At 32.0% G+C, this 18,809-nt stretch overlaps 1 protein-coding gene across 1 annotated transcript; it reads left to right on the top strand.

Moving 5' to 3' along the window:
* The first annotated feature begins 5,120 nt into the window (after positions 1–5,120).
* Positions 5,121–18,147, top strand: LOC132805054 (pullulanase 1, chloroplastic-like). Its single transcript, XM_060819812.1, has 15 exons — positions 5,121–5,153; positions 5,271–5,370; positions 5,491–5,542; positions 5,732–5,934; positions 6,049–6,179; positions 6,311–6,510; positions 6,672–6,821; positions 7,313–7,373; positions 11,441–11,526; positions 11,616–11,709; positions 12,633–12,773; positions 12,967–13,150; positions 13,266–13,340; positions 15,154–15,241; positions 15,439–18,147. Exons 1-12 carry the CDS (start codon positions 5,121–5,123, stop codon positions 13,048–13,050), a joined length of 1,335 nt encoding a protein of 444 aa, XP_060675795.1. The 3' UTR covers positions 13,051–13,150; positions 13,266–13,340; positions 15,154–15,241; positions 15,439–18,147.
* Positions 18,148–18,809: the final 662 nt, after the last annotated feature.

Below are 18,809 nucleotides of genomic sequence, written 5' to 3'. Positions count from 1 at the left end.
TTGATATGAATTATGACCTCCAATGACCTCTGGCTACTTATTTTTTGCGGTGTATATGATTATCATATTAGCTAACTATGTTTAGTTATAGATTTATCTTCCTTCCCTTTTCTCGTTCTTTGATCAATTTCTAAAATTTTCTCATATAAACTAATAAAAAAAAATGCAAGAGAAGGTTTGTTCCTTTGATATAAAATTTTCACTTTCTTTATCCTCAACTGGGTTATCACTTTTTATATATGCGCTCTGTTTGCTTGCCCATTTTGTACCCGAACTCCTACAACATTGCCCTTTTAACAACGTAAAATTTTATTTTAGTCGCAAAAACTACCCTTCCGTTAATCCACTGGATTTAGAGATCTCCTTCTGCACCATCTCCACCACGTCCTTTTCTGATCATACAGTCTTTCTCCCTCTCAAGCTGTCCTTTGCAAACGCTACGCATAGTACGAACTACGAACTATGAAAGCCACGCTGTGAGGGATCAAAGTAATAAGACGAAAGAAGAGGGACTATACCGCAAATATTACAAAGATGGTGCAGATGTGTATCTAATTAAACAAACAAAATAAAACAGGACAAAAGAGCCAGAATGGACAGAAGGTGGGGTTGCGGACCAAAAAGCGACAAAAAGGAACCGTTGATGAAAGTCAAGGGTGCAGATGATGAATGCATGTGGAGGAAAAAGAAAGAACAAGACTAGATACCAACTGTACGACTCTGATAACACATGTGATGTTATTCTATTAATAATTAAAGGATGGTTTCCCAGAAATAATTAGCTAGGCCCATTTACTAGACTACCATCTTTCTTCAGTTCATAGTTATCTAAATAATAATAATAATAATAATAAAATTTCTTCATTTGATATGAACTATGACCTCTGGCTACTTATGTTTTTTGCGTTGTATATGATTATCATGCTGAATACCCATTAGAACATTGAGTCCGACAATCTGAGAACATTACCCATTACCTTATACTAAATGCTCATTACCGAAAAGAACATCACCAAAAAAAAGAAATACCCATTAGAAAAACCCAATAAAGATAACTTGTACTAAACCCTATGAAATAAATGGAGTTATAAGAAATCGTTAGTATGATAGAATATCCTGATTGGTTGATTATCTTGGGGTTTACTTCTTTTGTCAGAATTTAATCTGGAATGGCTGATCCATTTGGAGAATTCTCAAATTTGTTACATACAGTTAGGTATTCGTCACCTCTTTTCGGCTTGAAGACAGCAAAAAACATCTCAAACATGATTTAGCTCGATGTATATTTTTAAGGATCTTCAATACACATATGTTTGGTGAAGTAATAACATTGTTTACACAAATTTGACATCACCAAATTGAGTCCAAGCAGGAAGTGGATATCTTTAGAGCACTTCTATTAATTGTAAATGTGAATTTTGCGTTGTAATTTCTAAAATATGGCATTAACATGAATTATTCAATAAGTAAATTTTAATGTCAATTTTGAATTTCAACAATGACTCTCCAATAATAGATACTACAAAATAAAAATGCCAATTTTAAATTATATAATTAAGTTGTTTTTCTTTGCTAATGGGATCTATCATCATATATAAAATGTGATTCACTCTTAAATCTTTACATTCATAAATGGGATTGGTATAAAATGACAATGATAAATTTGGTTTCACCCAAAAAAAAAAAGAAAATGATAAATTTGGTGCTATATTTTGGGCCAAAATGGGGAGAAATGCCAAATTATTGGCATGCCATTGAAATGCTTTTAGCTTTTTATTTGTTAGAATTTTTTTAACAATTGTAATTTTCCCCTAATAATGCCAGTTCATTTGCAATTGCGCTTAATTACCAACAAACTTAAAAACGAATACCATTAGAAGTTAAGGGTTAAATTAGCAAATAAATTACTGCTCATATTCTTGCTCCTCTACTTTGTGCATTCTTGTTTGGATTTTCTTTTCATATTTTATGTCTTACATTTTATTTTTTTCTTTGGTCTTTTCCTCTCTTTCATTGGACAAATCTACCTTTTTTGGTTCGTTTTTTCATTTAAATTCACTATTTTGCCTAATAACTGAAAATGAGTTTCTTTTCTTTTTTTCTTTTTTTTTGAGAGGGGGGGGTGTAAATGACTAATTTATTTCTATTGGAATTTAACATCGGAGTGCTTAAAAAAAATAAAAAAAATAAAAAAAATTATTTTAAGAGGCTTCCATCCAAAGGCATGAAGATGATATATCTTCGTTTTCAGGAAAGTGTACATTTTCGCAATGCTGGTTTATGTCCATGGAGTCATAGGAGTGAGCATTGAAGACGTACGGTCATGAAGGTGTTATAAGGTTATCCCAACTGGATCCAGTGTGACGTGAGTAAAAGTAACTAAATTCTACACTTCGGTTCGGTGCCTCATATAGTAGAAATGGCAGTATGGTTACATTGTTGTCATCATCAATTCATGTCCAAAGGCGGCTTCATTTTATTACCCAAAAAAAAAAAAAAAAAAAAAAAAACTAGAGTTTTCATTATGGAGTCCTGCTTTAAGAGCTAGAACTCTGCAGCAGCACATCCCATTCAGGTAAACAACTTTTTTAGCTTTTTATATTATTTTAGATGAAGTAAAGTTGTTTGTGTTGGAAGTTTGCTTTGGACAGGGACTGACTTACAATTAGCTAAGTGTGAATTTTTACTCTACACTTATATTTTTAGTTTTCAAATGTAGTTATCAAATTCAAAATGTGTTCATAAAAACATGTAACCCCTGTTCGTTCCCTGAGATACATAAATAAACATGTATTCATCTATATGTGGTACAGATATTTATAATGTTCCATAATAAGTCGTTTATTGTTTGTTCAATATTGTATCATATAAAGTGTAGAACAACATCGACCAAAAAGAAAAAAAAAAAAAAAAATCTGGAACGTACAAATTATAGAAACATGGATTAATAAAAAATTATGAAATTCGATCATTATTAATCGTTCATATAAGAGCTATAAAACTTTTCAAACTATCAAATTTTCCTAATTTGAAGATTGAAGGTTTTTAGTATGAGGTATCAAGCTGGGAAGGAATCTTCCATAGGACATCTTATAACTCTTAATGTTGCTAAAATATATAGTATTTATTTGTTTGAATTATTCATTTGCACACATTTTAGCAAGTAGTAATGACTTTTTTATTTTTTATTTTTCATTTTTAATGTCTATTTTATTATGCAATCAAGAGTTTAGTTTTATATGTAAAATTTCGACGGGATGCTTCAGAGAATTAGACATTCTAATTTGAAAGTTCTTCCTTATTTCAAGTTCAATTTTGATATTAATAAACCACTGTATATATTTTTAAAATCAAACTAAGCTGTTTTATATGCAGTTGAAACTTGTATTACTCCTAAAATAAAAAATTATAAAAAAAAAAATCCAACATATATATCTATATATATATTTATTACAATTGGAGAAAGGGGGAATTTCCATCCAGCTAGAGATTTGAACTTTGGAACTGAAAATGTATTCTGAATAATTTACAACTGGGGCTAAATCTAAGAATACAAAATCCTAAATGGTCAAGGCAAAAATGTAAAAAAGGAAAAAGAAGAAACGAAAATAAGGCAGCTATTATTATTATTATTACTTGCGCGAGAAAAAAGAGGGACAGTTAAAAATAAAAAAAAAAAAAAAAGAACCGAAAAACACTCGGCTTGGCCCTGTGACCAAATAATCCTTCTTTTCCAGTAAATTACACGAACAATCCTTTATTAGTTTTTTTTTTTTTTTTTTCCTCTTTGTTTTTTCTTTGGCACATGTACACTTCGGACTTTTTCTGTTTATATAAATTTTTACTACAATTTTTATTTAAAGGATTATTCTCTTCATAACACAATATGATTTTGCTTGTTGACCAGAAAGTTTTTTTTTTTTTTTTTTAAAGGGAAAAAAAAATCTAGTTGCACAAAAAATAAAAAAATAAAAAAATAGAAAAATGATCAATATATGGATGTTCATTGAAGCACATAGTACTTGTTGGAGGTTTTCCCTGCTGGAGGTTTTATTCTTCCTGGTTTTAATGAGGCTGAGGAATGTTGTTTCAGGAAAAGGGAAGTTTGTATCAGGGTCATTGTTGCCCTTGTTGAACATTTTTTGTACTTATTTTTCTTATTAATCTTATTTTTTTATTTTTTTTATTTTGGTAAATCTTATTAATCTTATTTGTGCGTGCTTGAAGTGGGATCTTCAAGGGTGCCACATAGTTGAAATGCATTTTTTTCCCTTTCTTTTTTCAAGTAATTTATTATTCTGATTAAAATCTTTAGCCTATATTATATTACAGTCAACCTTATTTTTCATATTATTTTTATATCTTCAAAATAAAAGAAAAACCACACCTTTTTATTTATAATTTTTTAGTTTTTAAGTTAATTAATTTTTCTTAAACTTGTCTAAGCGACATCAAATAAAATTTAAACTGAGCTATAGTTTCATTTTTGAAATTAATATATTGCCTACAACGTCGAAAGTAAAATTAAACTTGAAAATCTCAAATTGGAAAAAAAAATAAATAAAAATTAGATAGTCCAAATTAGGGCTCATTTTTAAGTCTTTTTTTTGTTTTTTTGTTTTTTAGTTTTTTAAGAATGGCTCATTAAAGTTTTGTTTTGTTTTTTTGTTTTTTTGTTTTTTTTTTGTTTTTTGATAAAACAGAGAAATTTATTATTTAAGAGTCAAGATTACAAAGATCAGCTTAAAGAATGGCTCATTAAAGTTGAAAGCAAAATAGATTTTTGATTATTACAAGAATTTATTTATTTATTTTAATTTAGCTAAACCATTGAAAAGAAATTGAGAGTTGAGGGATTTTCAGTTGCCAGACACCCCAGTGTGGTGGCCAATGTCTCTTGTCGGTTCCTCTGCACTCCTTCACATTTCATGTCAAATCTTCCTTCCCTATAACTTCCAACCTCCAACGGTCACTTTCCTCCTCCACCAAGACCCACTCTCTCATATCTTTCTTCTTCTTCTTTTTCTTCTTCACAACGACGACGTTTTATCTCCAAAGTGAAACCCCTTCACTCTCTTTCTTTCCCAACACATCCCATTCCCTGTTGCTCTCCCTCTTCCATGTCCTCCCAGGCATCCCTTTCAACCTCTGAGGTTCTCCCATTCTCTTCTCCAATATCCTGTCTCAAAATTGACTTCTGAATTACAGAGTTTTGTGGTATTTTAATTGATATATGTATTGGTAATTGATTAGCGTCTTATATGTATCAGTTCCAGGACGGCTTGTTGTATTCAATAGCGTACTGGGTCACTGAATCCATTATTGCATGGAATGTAGATGTTGGAAATGATTGCTGCTATTTACTTGCTAGTAAAGAGCTGCTTTTTCATTTTTAGATGATGTTACTGAAGATTTGAACTTTGCCGAGAGTTTTTGTTCTAAACATGGTGGTTGAGTTCATTGAATTAAATGCGGAATAACTGCTAACAGGTCAGGATGTGAAAGTTAAGCTTGAAGAAGATAATTACGGCTTCCAGCAAAGGTGACACATATAGTTTATTTGTAGGGATTATTTCTAATTTATTGGAATTATGTCAGTTATGGTTATTATTTATTTGGGTTTTGTTGTATATGAGTGGCCTATAGATGGGTTTATATTAAATTTTTGTTAAGTTTACTCATTGGTTCAAAGTTAATGTTCCTAGGTGATAGAAAAGTTTCCTCATATTAGGGATTACCGAGCTTTCAGATTGCCTCCTGGTTTGGACTTCAGACCTCTGCTCAAGTGCCATTTAGCAGTTGCGACTTTCTGTTCTAAGCATATTTTGCAGCTGTTTCTTTATTATTCATTTTTGAATAATGCTCTTTTGAAAGATATTGAAAGATATAAGGTTAACGCTCTGTTGAAATATGTAAGGTCTTCTTTTATCACAAGTATGGTTCCTCTTTTCTCATGGCAACCTTATAATTTTGAATTCCAGATGTCCTGGATGAACATTTTGTGTCTTGTTTTTAGCAGGCAATGATTTCTTCCTCTTTGTGTTACAGCTGATGGAAAATGCTGTAAAGTTACTGGTCTGCAGTTGCCTGGTGTGTTGGATGAATTGTTCTCGTATAGTGGCCCCCTCGGTGCACTTTGCTTGAGCTGTTCACTTTTCCTTTGGGTGCGTAGTGCTCAAGTATATCATATCCACTAATAACATTTATTATTTATATATTGTAATTTGATCTTTCTTTTCTTACGTTAACAGTTTATATGTCCTTGATATTCCCGTGCATTTGTTTGTCAATTTGTTTCTGTATTGAACAGGAAGTATGGGCTTGCATTTATATAGATGGTTCAGCAGATAATCCCCAAGAAAATATCTGGCTTGAGGAGTATAATGGTGCTTGGAGTACTAAAGGACCAGAAGGTTGGGAAAGCTGCTATTATGTATATGAATTATCGGTCTACCATCCTAGCCCCCAGAAAATTCAAAAATGCTATGCAAATGATCCATATGCTAGAGGGTATGCTGGTTGTATCCTGTGGCCCCACAGTTATCCAAACATAGCTAAGGTGTTTCTATAGTAAAAAATTATGCATGCTACCATTTATTTATGCATTCATTATTGTATACAAGCATATTTTCATTTTCCATGGTTAAAAAACTGTTTCTTTGTTAGAGCAGGCTCTCGTCAGATGCACAGCAGACATTGTTTGTAAATCGTGGTTCTGATACTTTAAAGCCTGAAGGATGGTATAAATTGTCGGATAAGAAAACCGCTTTAGATTCTTTCTCGGACATAAGTATATATGAGTTGCAAATAAGGGATTTCAGGTAATAACTCGGGCCTTACTCTGCTTGTAGATTTAATAACGACTCATCTTCAATTTATCAAGATAAATTGAAGAGTTGAGGTTAAAACATTGTTTGGAATTTTGATGTAGTTGTTAAAGAGCTCTAGAGCCTTGGACTTGAAAGAGTTCCAGCACACATGTTCTTAGTAATCACTACCAAACCTGCTTAATTACATTTTATTTAAATTTGTTTAATTTTTATTTCTGTTCTTTATTTTCTTTCTGATTTTATTTATGTTCTTCTATTGCTGCGTTAAGACTCTGATGGAAAGGATTACTGTTAGTATCCAAGGAGATACAAAATGTCTCTTTATACAAAATTGCCTTAGCATTAATTTCAGTCTATATTCTGAGAAGAGAAAGCAAGTTTCGAGTATTACTATGGTTTTCTTGATCTGATTATTTGTTCTGTCATTATTTTGAGTTCTACGTGTTTTTTTTTTTCTCTTGTATGCTACATTGCCTCTGCAGTGCCCATCACCACACTGTGGAGCCCAAATCTCGTGGTGGTTATCTGACCTTCACTTTGCAAGTAATTTTTGTTTTTCTCGATCTGATTGATAGATTTTTTCGCTCTACAATGTGAACTTATTTCCTTCTTCCTATTTTATGAGTCTTCTTTGCATAGTTCTAGATGAATATAAAATTTATAAATACCTTGTCTTTGTTTCTCTCTTCATCGGTCTAGCTTATTCTGCATATTAGTCTGTGTTCCTAAAGCTTGGTATACTGTACCATGGCATCTTGGATAATTTATAACATGCTCTCAAAGCTTAATTATCTGATTGGTATCTTGTCAGATCTGACAATAAATATGAATCACTAACAAATTAATGCATATCAAGGAAAGCTTCCTTGATATTTATCCTTAAGTTTATTATCTGTCTTATGAATTATGGTTTTATTGTGTTGGGGATTTTTATTAGGTTGCACTTTTTTTTTTTTAATTTTTTTCTCCTAGTTGGTTTAGCTTCCATATTGGTTGGAGCCGACTACAATATAAGTAATCCTAATATTTGCATCAAGGAAGACAACTTGATTTGTATATAACGTTAAACAGGTTTTCAGCCTCTGGTTTTCTTTCCATTTCTCCCTCTCCTGTGTTTTTCTTTTCTCATTCTCATTTTCTTCTCTTTCTACTTCCTGCTCTGGCATCGCATGCACTAATAAACATGAGTTCTTCCCCTTGCATATTTACCCATATGTTGGCCTTGCATGTGCACTTCTAAACAGAAGCAGAAAAATAGATTTCTAAGATTCAAGCGCATGATAACTTTTGACAATCCTGCTCCACTATGAATTCATGTTAACAATCATTCTAAAAGTGCAAGCTGATAGAAAACAAGTATAACAATTCATATCAAGCTTCAAAAGTTAAGACACATCTCAACAAGGTAGATAGTAGATGTATGTTTGGTAGAGCCAAACCGTTCTAATTTGGTTTTATCATGGTTGAATGGTTGTAATTCTTGTATGTTTGTTTTGAGTATTATTTGCTAGAACACATGAGTACTTGACTTGAATGCTTTGATTTGATTAATGTTCCAAATGAATAATATACATGCTATGAGTTAGATTGGTAGAATTGCATAATTAAAATTGAACAAGTAATGCTTAATTGGGTTGAACGAGATTGGTGAAAATGCAAGAAGACTATAGTCTTTCATGTGTGAAGTTTAAAAGTGGCTTACATGATTAATCACACCTAGGCATAACTCTTAGGCTGAAGCATTTATTTAAACCACTTGTAAAGCAAAGTTGGATAAAGTATTGTGTACTTTGACCTGCATAATCAAAACCTAGGGAATTCTAATCCTACCAAGAGTCTAACTTATAAAAACCAACATAAGAAGGTTAGCACTGTTTGATACATTGAGGCTAAGGACTGGTGCAAATATTGGGTTAAAATTTTAGCAAGTCCTCTTCACCATGTCCAGGAAAATTTGAAATTATTTTATACTTCCTACACAAATGCCATAGATTTTGCAAATTTATTTCCATTCTACTTTCTTGAAACATGAATTAAAAGGACTAATAATAACTCAGTGCACTGGGCTTCAATTGTGATCATTTTGATGATTCAGTTGTGTGGGGTGTTATAGAATAGATACGCTGAAAAAAATCTTTTGGAAATATATATCTAAACAGTAGGGATGTACTGCTTGAAGGATTCAGCTGGTGTATGTCATCTAAAGAAATTATCAAATGCTAGTATAATGCACATCCATCTGCTGCCAACCTTCCAAATTGCTGGTGTTGATGATAAGAAAAAGAACTGGAAGTTTGTAGGTAAGAACATTTTGTTTCTCATGTTTGGTTTTTAGTTCTCTCTCCTGATTCCCCCAGTGGTAGAAAAAATAAAATAAAATAAAATGCTCTGTAGCTATGAAAAGAGATTTCACCTGTTGATATAATTATAAAAATTACTAAGTTGGAAGCTAAATTTGAGAGGTGATCAGAAGCTAATTACAATTAATATGGACACACTAATTTATCAAACACATAAAATCAGTGATGAAATGCATGCAGCTGATTTATGGAGAACACAATGCATTATTTCATATACCATTAGTCATATCTTCTGCAAAGCAAAACGTGAATTTTAGGAGCAGCTCTTTTAACTGCATATGCTTATAAATAATTTCGCTCTTACGGAGAAAAAAGAAGAAGAAAGGAACTTATTGACGCTATTCTTGAGGAATAACTGAATGGATGTATTTTATAACACTGTATATTTCATGGAATCAGTGTATTAAATAAAGATTGGACATTTCACAATGTATAAATATAAACATATTTTGTGTGAATATCATCTTAAATCTGGTATTATCTGCTTGTTAGATGGTGACTTAGAGATATCACATATTTTTTTTATGCGTCTAACAATGTCTAAAATCTGAAATCTGATCTTTATTGTGCAATTCATCTTCATCCCTGTAATAATCGATCTTTTGGAATTAGTTTTTGGATATCCATCTCTGTCCTTCGATTGTGGATATAGCTTAGAAAGTACTTCTGGTTATTGTCTATATTTCCCTATAAAATTAGCATTTATTATGTTTGCAAATCCAAATTTTGTTAGAACTTTAAGGCCTAAAATTTCCAATTAAATTTATAGGATACTATGGAAATTTTGCTAACAATATTTTATAAGATATATATAGGTAGACACACACACACACACACACACACACACACACACACACACACACAAAAAAATAAAAATGTTGATGCAAAGTGAAATTTTTTACGATCTATTTACTTCTGTTTTTGATAGGTACCTCATGTCGTCTATAATCCAGAGCATCAAGAGGAACTAACCAAAAGCAGTTTATTATTATTATTATTATTTTGGTTACTTTGGTGTGGAATGAGAATCACTACAATTATAATTGAAATACAAAAATTCAGAGATATACAGTTATATCATATAATTTTGTAATTTCTCTTTAATTTTTGTTAAATCATGTTAATTTCTTTGTTTAACGACTCGTCAGTAACTACGGTACTCTCATTATTGTTAGCTCTTCTCATGAAAGCATGTATATCATGGTGTGCCGACATTTTTATTTAAGTTCTTCTGTCAGGGTAGTATCAACATCATCAGCAGTGTTCAATATTATTTTAAATAACTATAATACTGGTTGTTTTTCATCTTATTGAAAAAAGTAAATTATACATTATTGAAAACTGTGATTTAATTTGTACTATCATAGTAGTATTAATATTATGAGCAAGGTTCAAATATATATTAAATAACTATAATATTGGGTTGTTCTTCATTTGACATACTTGGTAGAAAATAAAGATAAGAGAACTGCATTAACACCTTACCTAACTTGTTGGTTAGGTGATAAGTTTTTCAAATATTGAAACTAGTGCTTTTAACAGGAAAAAGAAAAAGTGTGTAGTGCATTATCTGGACTAACTTGTATTCATTGATACTTTTCCGAAGATGTTGAGCTTTTTATTGACATTTTGGATCATCACGCTTAATGGAAATGAGGTTTTCTCCTAAAGTTATTTATTGGATAAACCTCGGTGTATTCCAAGGTGCATGCCTCATTTCTCAAGAGTCAAGACTCATCTTGTGGACAAGGCATTCTTCTCATGCTCGAAGCATTAATCATTTTGACAGAGTGATCAATTGACACTTTTTGTCAATAGCATCTAGGGTATATGTAAAGCTCATCTTTATTGTTTTTCTTTGTATTTTCATCTCTTAATGTAGTCCAATGCCTACAAATTTAACTTTCATAAATATGTAATATGTGTTTGGTAGCAGTGTTGTAGTCACTAGCCAGAAGTTTTTCTCCATTTTGTCGTTTTAAAATTGTCTTACTTAAGTCAAGTTCGCTTTTTCTGAATTATGACAAAAATTTATCGGTTTCAGCAATAAGGGCATAAAAAGTCAATATCAATCTTAAAATCTGTTTTGGGGGGGGGGGGGAATCTTAAAATCTTTTATCTTTTCCTGTACTTTATTTTGCTGTTATGTGTAATAGAGGTTCAGTTTCAAAACTCTTGTACCTTTTTGTTCATAAACCAAAAGTGCCTGCAAGTGCAACATTGCTTATATGTAAGATGTGGAAATTGTAGGAATTTGCAGATAGTAAGACACTTAAAAAGTTTCCTTCAGATTCTCCCCAACAAGCTCTAATTACAGCTATACGAAATGATGACGGGTACAACTGGGGTATAGTAAACCTTTCTGCCATTGGCTGCTATTTCAGTTTAATCTGTCTCTTATGATCTTTTTATCACTCTTATGAAGGTTCAATCCTGTTTTCCGGGGTGTCCCTAAAGGAAGCTATGCAAGTAACCCAAATGGTTCCTGCTGTATAATCGAGTGTAGAAAGATGGTCCAGGTTTGATATATTTTGTCTTTGTTTGGTTATCAATTTTCGTAAATGGCTTAAACTAATTGGAATGAAGCCCAATTATGTATATCAAGTTAACAGTAGTAGTAGTAGTAGTAGACATGTTAACGCTCAATTTGAGGCCCAGCTGTTACTTATAAATTACCACTTTCCCGAAAAGCTTTAAGCTGCTGGGAGGTGGGTCATCTGTATATTTATATTCTCTTAAAATTCCCTTTCAATTAGCGAGACAAAAAATGGCTCTTACATGTGCAGAACAATTAATTATCAGAAATGGGGTTAGGAAGACTGATCATAAGACTAGACAGGTAGACTTTTCTTTGGTCATCAAACAAGAAGATTATGGTACCATTATTTACAAAAGCTTAATCTTTTAGGAAGTGAATCAAACTATTGACAATTAACTAGCCTTTATTGCAAAGACAGTGCTAAAAATCTTGTGTTTAATCTTACATTTCTTTCTTATTATTTTTTTAGCTTAGATTGTTAAACATAAAGAAAAATTTGTTTTGGTATGTCCTTTGAGTGGTGCTTTGGATTTTTTTATTTTTATTTTTTTAAGCCTCGCTTTCAATGTTTTACTAATTTTCCTTTTACCCATTTACCCATTTCCTGTTTTTATGTTTAATGGCCCCTTGTCTATCCCCTGGTCCCCATCTTAGTTGCCTTCTAATAGTTTTATTTAATATAAAGAAAATATATGTATTGGTTCAGGCACTTAATCATATTGGCCTCCGTGTTGTATTGGATTTTGTCTACAGCCATTTGCATGGAAGTGCGCCCTTTGATGAAAGTTCTGTTCTTGACGAGGCTATGATCTGTTATATTATTAATCTTGTGTGTCTAGCTATGGTTAACTCATAATTTGTTATTCCTGAAAAGTTTGCCCACTCTTCTCTTGTCCTTGGCAGATTGTTCCAGGCTACTATTTGAGAAGAAACACTGATGGTTTTATTGAGAATAGCACATGCATGAATAACACTGCCAGTGAGCATTTTATGGTTGAGCGTTTAATTATTGATGACCTTTTGTACTGGACAGTTGACTGTAAGGTAATTGTTTAGACTGTACGATGGTGAAAACAGCTACGGCATAGTTTAGCAAAAGCTTCTCTCTGTTTTTTTCCCCCCCTTCCTCTGCTCAAGTTACGGTTTATGATTTTGATGCATCAGTATAGCTGTAATTCTTGATTTTAACAGGGTTCCGAGAAACCATTTTCAATCAGTTGTATGACTTTTTTGTCAGGTTGGCGGTTTCAGTTCTGATCTTGTGGGTCACATAATGAAAAGAGCGATGTTAAGAAACTCTGACCAATTTAGCTTCGTTTGATCATAAACACAAGACGGCTAAGCAACTGATAATAATATTGGTCTGTAGATGAGAGCAAAAGATGTGCTCAGCAGCCTAACAATGGTTCAAGTGTCTACATGTAAGTTGACGAATTATGTGATTTTCATTTTTATCCGGTAACAATTTGGGTCTTTAGTTTTCTTTCTCTTCATATTATATGATAATAATTTTTAAATACATATAATTTTTGGAAGATATGGTGAAGTTGCAAAGAATGGACGCGAGGTGAATGCATCATAGTTCAGTCTTCCTGGGACTGGAATTGGGAGGTACTTCATTATTTCCATAACCATGTTGGAAAGCAAGTCTATGCGAATGAAATATACAATGCATATATTTTATCACATTCAAGGTGTTAGTTGAAAGAACATTATTAATATCTGTTTGGAGTTTGTAATGGAAATGTTGGCTATCTTTACCCTATAAAATAGACAGAAATAATGATGTACCATGTAATTTGATTCTTTTACGTGTATAGCTTTATTTTCAGAGCCTGTTAACTTCTTTTGTTGTTTTATAATTTTCTTTAATGAGAAAGTTCAGTTTTTAAAATAAAATCAGGATATAATCAAGTAAATACAGCTCTTCGAATGGAATGTTTAATCCTCTATCTAGAGAGAGAGAGAGAGAGAGAGAGAGAGAGAGAGGGGGGGGGGGGGGTTGGGTGGGAATTAGCAAGTATAATTTTAGAAACCATTTTCCTATGTTGACTAATTGAAATTAAATGTAAATCCCTAAATTTTTGATGTTGAAGCCCATTAGATGCAAAGGACCAGAGATGATCCCAAAATGGTCTGCACCTTGTTATAAATGTATCATCAGTGCCTACAATCACGTCATGGTTATCTTTAAATAAAATCATCTTGTCTTTTAAGTTAAATATGCTTCTGTTAAATGTTCTAATCTTTTAAATTTAATTTTCCTATGATTAAATCTGTTAGTAAAACAAGATTTCCAATTCTGTTGTAGCTAACTGCCAACATCTTTTTTCTCTAACAATTAATATGTAAACAAATTATATTTTTTTATGATGAAGCTGTAATGAAGCTTATTAATAATATTATGCTATTGAGGGAAATATTTTCTTTTCCTTTTTTACAATGTCTTTGATCAAATTTAATGTTAGCTGATTGCCAGCACAATTATGGGCTAATGAATAATGCATCCATAAATTAGAATTGAAGTTGTAATGAGGTTCATTACTGGAATTGAGCATGATTAGCATAAAATTTTGCCTTTTAATGTGCATTTTCTTTTCTTTTTTGCTTTCTCTTCATGTTTTATATTGTTTTGGTTTTTGATTAAAGCAATTGCTGTTCCATTAGCATTTAAAGTAAATGTAATTCATAGCTATAGTAGAGTGAGTGTAAACATAGCAGATGAATTTGTCTTTTATTCTCATTGATTACTAAGAAGAGAATCCTTATCTCAAGTGCATGATTAGGCAAACTTTGATAAAATATGCTTCTGATAAACAATATGGACTGCTCTATTTTTTGTAGTGCTTTTATACTATACCCTACATGTGAAACAGAAGAAACCTTAAGCAATTGTGCACATAGTGAAGTATTTTGCAGCATTGGAGTAAGAAAATTACCTGACATTACAAGTTCACCCTTTAACCAACTCGCCAGTTCAATTATCTTAGTTAATATAAGACCATAAAAAAAAGGTAATACTAATAACTGCACTTAAATTATTGAATGGACACTGCAGAATATTTTGTTTCATCCAACTCCATACAAGTGTGGTTCAGGACCTCAGGTTACTTCAATATGGCATTCTTTGGGACTGCAGAATGTCAAACTCTTATTCCATGTAGTATAAATTAGTAATATGTATTCAGTATTATTCGCTTACCTTTGTCTGAATAACGTAATTTTCTGAGTCCAGTAACGATCAATTTGTGTTCATTATTTATAATTATCTTAAATTGGCATGGAAATAATTCATTTTTTGATATGTGTGCATGCATGTTTGGGTTTGTGTGTAACTGTGCATAAGGGCTTGTGCTATGCGTGTGTATATATATATATATATGCTGACAGAGTTAACCAGTATCTAAACAGTTTCTGGCTCCAGGGAATACTGTTTTCCATTCCGGTGATGAGATGCCAAGCTCAAAATCACTTGATCGTGATTCATAAAACTCTGATGATTGGTTCAACAGGTAGACTAATATTTTTACTTTCATTGTATGGCCTTAAATGTTTAAGTAGGCTGTAGGCTTATTGGTATTCACTTGTCTAAAAATGGGTATTTCAATCCTATTTTATCTGGTTTCTTTTTTCTTTTCTAATTGAGGAATTATGACAACCCGTACATAATCGATCTACCTTGAATTTAATGCTGTGTCTGAATTTACAGCTTGATCTTACTTACCATTCCAACAATTGGGGATTTGGACTTCCTCCAGAAGAGTGGAATGAGAAGAACTGGCCGCTGTAACTGCTTTCCTGTATTTTCATAGTCATTATTTGAAGCTCTTTCGAATCTTTGTTTTAATTTTTCTCTTATTGGAAATTGCTAGTCAGATGGTATATCATGTTGATTGATTATCTTGGGCTTTACTTCGTTAGAATTCAACCTAAATTGGCTGATCCATCATTCACGCCTCAAAAAAGTCACATCCTTGCCGCTGTGGAAAATTTCTCAGACTTGTTGCCCACCGGGTACTCTTCACCTCTTTTCCTCTTGAAGACAGCAAATGCCATCCAGGTGAGGCAAATAATTTAATTTTTAAGATTTTCAATACCAATGTTTTTTGAAGTGATAACAGTGTTTACATAATTATTTTACCATCTTCAAAATTGAGTTCAACAAGGAAATGGGTATGTTCATAAGTGATAAGAAAAAACTTCATTGTTACAATTTGCAAGCTTGTTTATATTTATTCTCAATGTAGTACACTCATGGTCTATAATATTTTGGACTACTCAAAGAAGAGAGCTTGATGCCAGTGTTCGTATACAGGGAAAGCTTTGTTTTCAGTCATTAAATTGTTAATTTGGCTGGAATATTGTTTTTAGCCGTTAGTCCTGCAAATAAGAGTGCAGGAGTTAAGAATGTGTTCCAAATCTAGTAATAGCTATTTCAGTATACAGTTTGAGGAGCTATGTCATGTTAAGTCGGAATTAGATGTTCTGTTTACTGGTAGAAAAGGAGTAGGGGGAAACCTTTAATTCCTTGTCATTAAAATGCTGAAGTTGTGTGTCCAAGCATGTTGAAATTCTGAAACATAATGAAGGATTAGGGGGAAACCTTTAATTCCTTGTCATTAAAATGCTGAAGTGGTGTGTCCAAGCATGTTGAGATTCTGAAACATAATGCTTGTTCTGCTTTGGTGCTGAAATGCCCTACATTACATATTTTTATTAGTCACCCTAGCTTGTTTGTTCGAATTATCATGGGCATTTGTAATTTTACCGTAAGATTGCTAATTCATTGGCATTGCTAAATTACCATCTAACTTAAAGCATAAACTAGTAGAAATTAAGGGTTAAATTACCACAAGAATAATCTCGTGTTAGTGCTGAAACCCTTGCTTCTCCCACTCTGCGCATTCTTATTTATGTTTCTTTCCATTTTTGCTTTTTAACGTTTTTTCTTTTTCTTCTCTTTCAAGAAACCTTTTTGGACAACTCTACATTTTTTTATATTTTATTATTGTTCTTGATTCTCTTTTTTCCTCCTTTGATGTTTATTTAAATTTACTACTATGCTTAAAATATGGTCTAATTTATTTCTAGTTTCATTCAACGTTGGAATGACAATTGAGAAATCATTTTAAAAATAGAAGAGATTAGGGTTTACCTCCATAGGCAGGGACATGATATATCTCTTGGTGTTAGAACGGGTACATTTTCTCAATGCTGGTTCTTTGTTGGTCCCTGGTGTGGTCATGATGGTGTGCCCGGGTTATCCGAACTGGATCCAATGTGAGTAAAACTAAATTCTACGCTTTTGTTTGGTGCTGATACAGTACAAACAGTAGTATTGTTAACCCTGTCCGTCACAGATGTTCATACATTGTTGTGATCTTTAATTCATGTCCAAGTGAGATTTCTGTTTTGAGTCCTGCATTGAGGGCTAGAACTTTCCTACTGCATCCTATACAGGTAAATCACTTTTTCGGTTTCTGAAGTAAAATTGTCTGTGTTGGGAGTCTGCTTTCGGGAGGGAGTGTGACTTGAAATATAATTGTAGTATGAACTTTTAGTTTACACAATTGTGGTTTTCAATTCTTGTTGTCAAAACATAAACTTGTTTTATGAACATATTATGCATCCGACATACATAAACACACAAGTAGAGCATAAATCTATTTTGTTTTTGGAAACAGAGACATATATATATGTATATATGCATGTAGGCATTCCAAAAATATTACATTCCTAGTCTTTGATATCATATAAATCTAAACATAAATAAAAAGCACCATGCAACCATAAAATAAATTATGGATGTCATTATGAAATCAATATAAATCTTATATAAAAGTTTCTATCAAATTCCTAGATAACATGCTGATCTGGAAAACTTTCCTAAGACATCTAATCTTTTGAATGCTGCTAAAATATTTGTCTGCCTGAATTAATCTTTTGCACACGGCTGAGTACCAATGACTCTTATGATGTGAGATTTGGTACAGTTGATGTCAACTGATCACGTAGTCAAGAGTTCTACATGTGAAACTTCCATGGGATGTTTCAATGTACCTGCAAGGACAACATCTATGTTTGTCTAGCTTCGGAAAATTTGAGTGGGTTGGTGCCTCCCGTGGTTGGCTGTAAATATGATATTTAATGAATGAATGCCATTGTCGCTTGTTGCACAGTAAGTTCCTAGCAAGAGATACTATGGTTGACACCTCGATATGATTGTAAAGCCATAACTCGATTTTGTTAGTACAAATGTGAAATAATTTCACCAAAACGTGGTTGCATTTGTTGTCTTGATGGAACAAAAAAAAAGTGTCAATTTCGTACAAATGTGTAATTGTTACTTATAACTGTTGAAATACTATTTATGCCAAAATTTTAAGCTGATGAAAGGTAAGTTTTCATTTGATTTATATTTTTCTTTAACACTCCCCCTCAAATGTAGACCCTTCGAACTAAAGATTTATTGGACCTCTAGTTCTGATCCCATGTTGAATTACCATTTATTCCAAAAGGTTAAGCTGATGGAAGGTAAGTTTTTATTTTATTTATATTTTTCTCTAACATTAACTCATATAAGAATCTTTCTTGTGCATTATTTTTCCATTGCTGATAATAAGTAAAAATATGATGTTATTGGATTGAAGAAGAAGCAGATTATGGTCCAATTAAGAGAGTTGGATTGGTTGTTTGTTTTTGTTTTTCATTTGCCTTTTCTAACCAACAAAGAATTTTCACCCAGGAAATCGAAGAAAAGAGGATAATTATTAGGATATTTCTATGAATTTTCAACATTGATTCAATGTGACGCTAGGCATTTTGAATCATTTTAATTTTATTTTTGCCGATGTTTGAGGGAATTGACTTGATATGATCAAATTAATTGTTTTTTTTAAACCATTTGTGTCCGTTATATTCTGTAAAGGTTGCAAAAATATTTGGTTGATTTCCATAAACAACATGAAGTTAAATTTCAATATAATTTTTTAAATTTAAGAACGGGAGGTTTTAATTTTCAGTTAAAAAAGTGATAGTTTTTTCTAGCTAGACAAATATATATATATATATATATATATA

This window comes from Ziziphus jujuba, chromosome 8 (assembly GCF_031755915.1).
Source record: "Ziziphus jujuba cultivar Dongzao chromosome 8, ASM3175591v1".
NCBI lineage: Eukaryota > Viridiplantae > Streptophyta > Magnoliopsida > Rosales > Rhamnaceae > Ziziphus > Ziziphus jujuba.
The sequence above is the reverse complement of the archived record's forward strand: the minus strand, read 5'-3'. Positions and strand labels throughout refer to the sequence as shown.

Bases quoted from the DNA above. Each gene is read 5' to 3' on its own strand.
- LOC132805054 (XM_060819812.1), top strand. From the start codon at position 5,121: ATGTCCTCCCAGGCATCCCTTTCAACCTCTGAG. The intron at 5,154-5,270 runs GTTCTCCCATTC...TATATGTATCAG, and splicing joins CATCCCTTTCAACCTCTGAG to TTCCAGGACGGCTTGTTGTA. The intron at 5,543-5,731 runs GTGACACATATA...TCCTCATATTAG, and splicing joins AATTACGGCTTCCAGCAAAG to GGATTACCGAGCTTTCAGAT.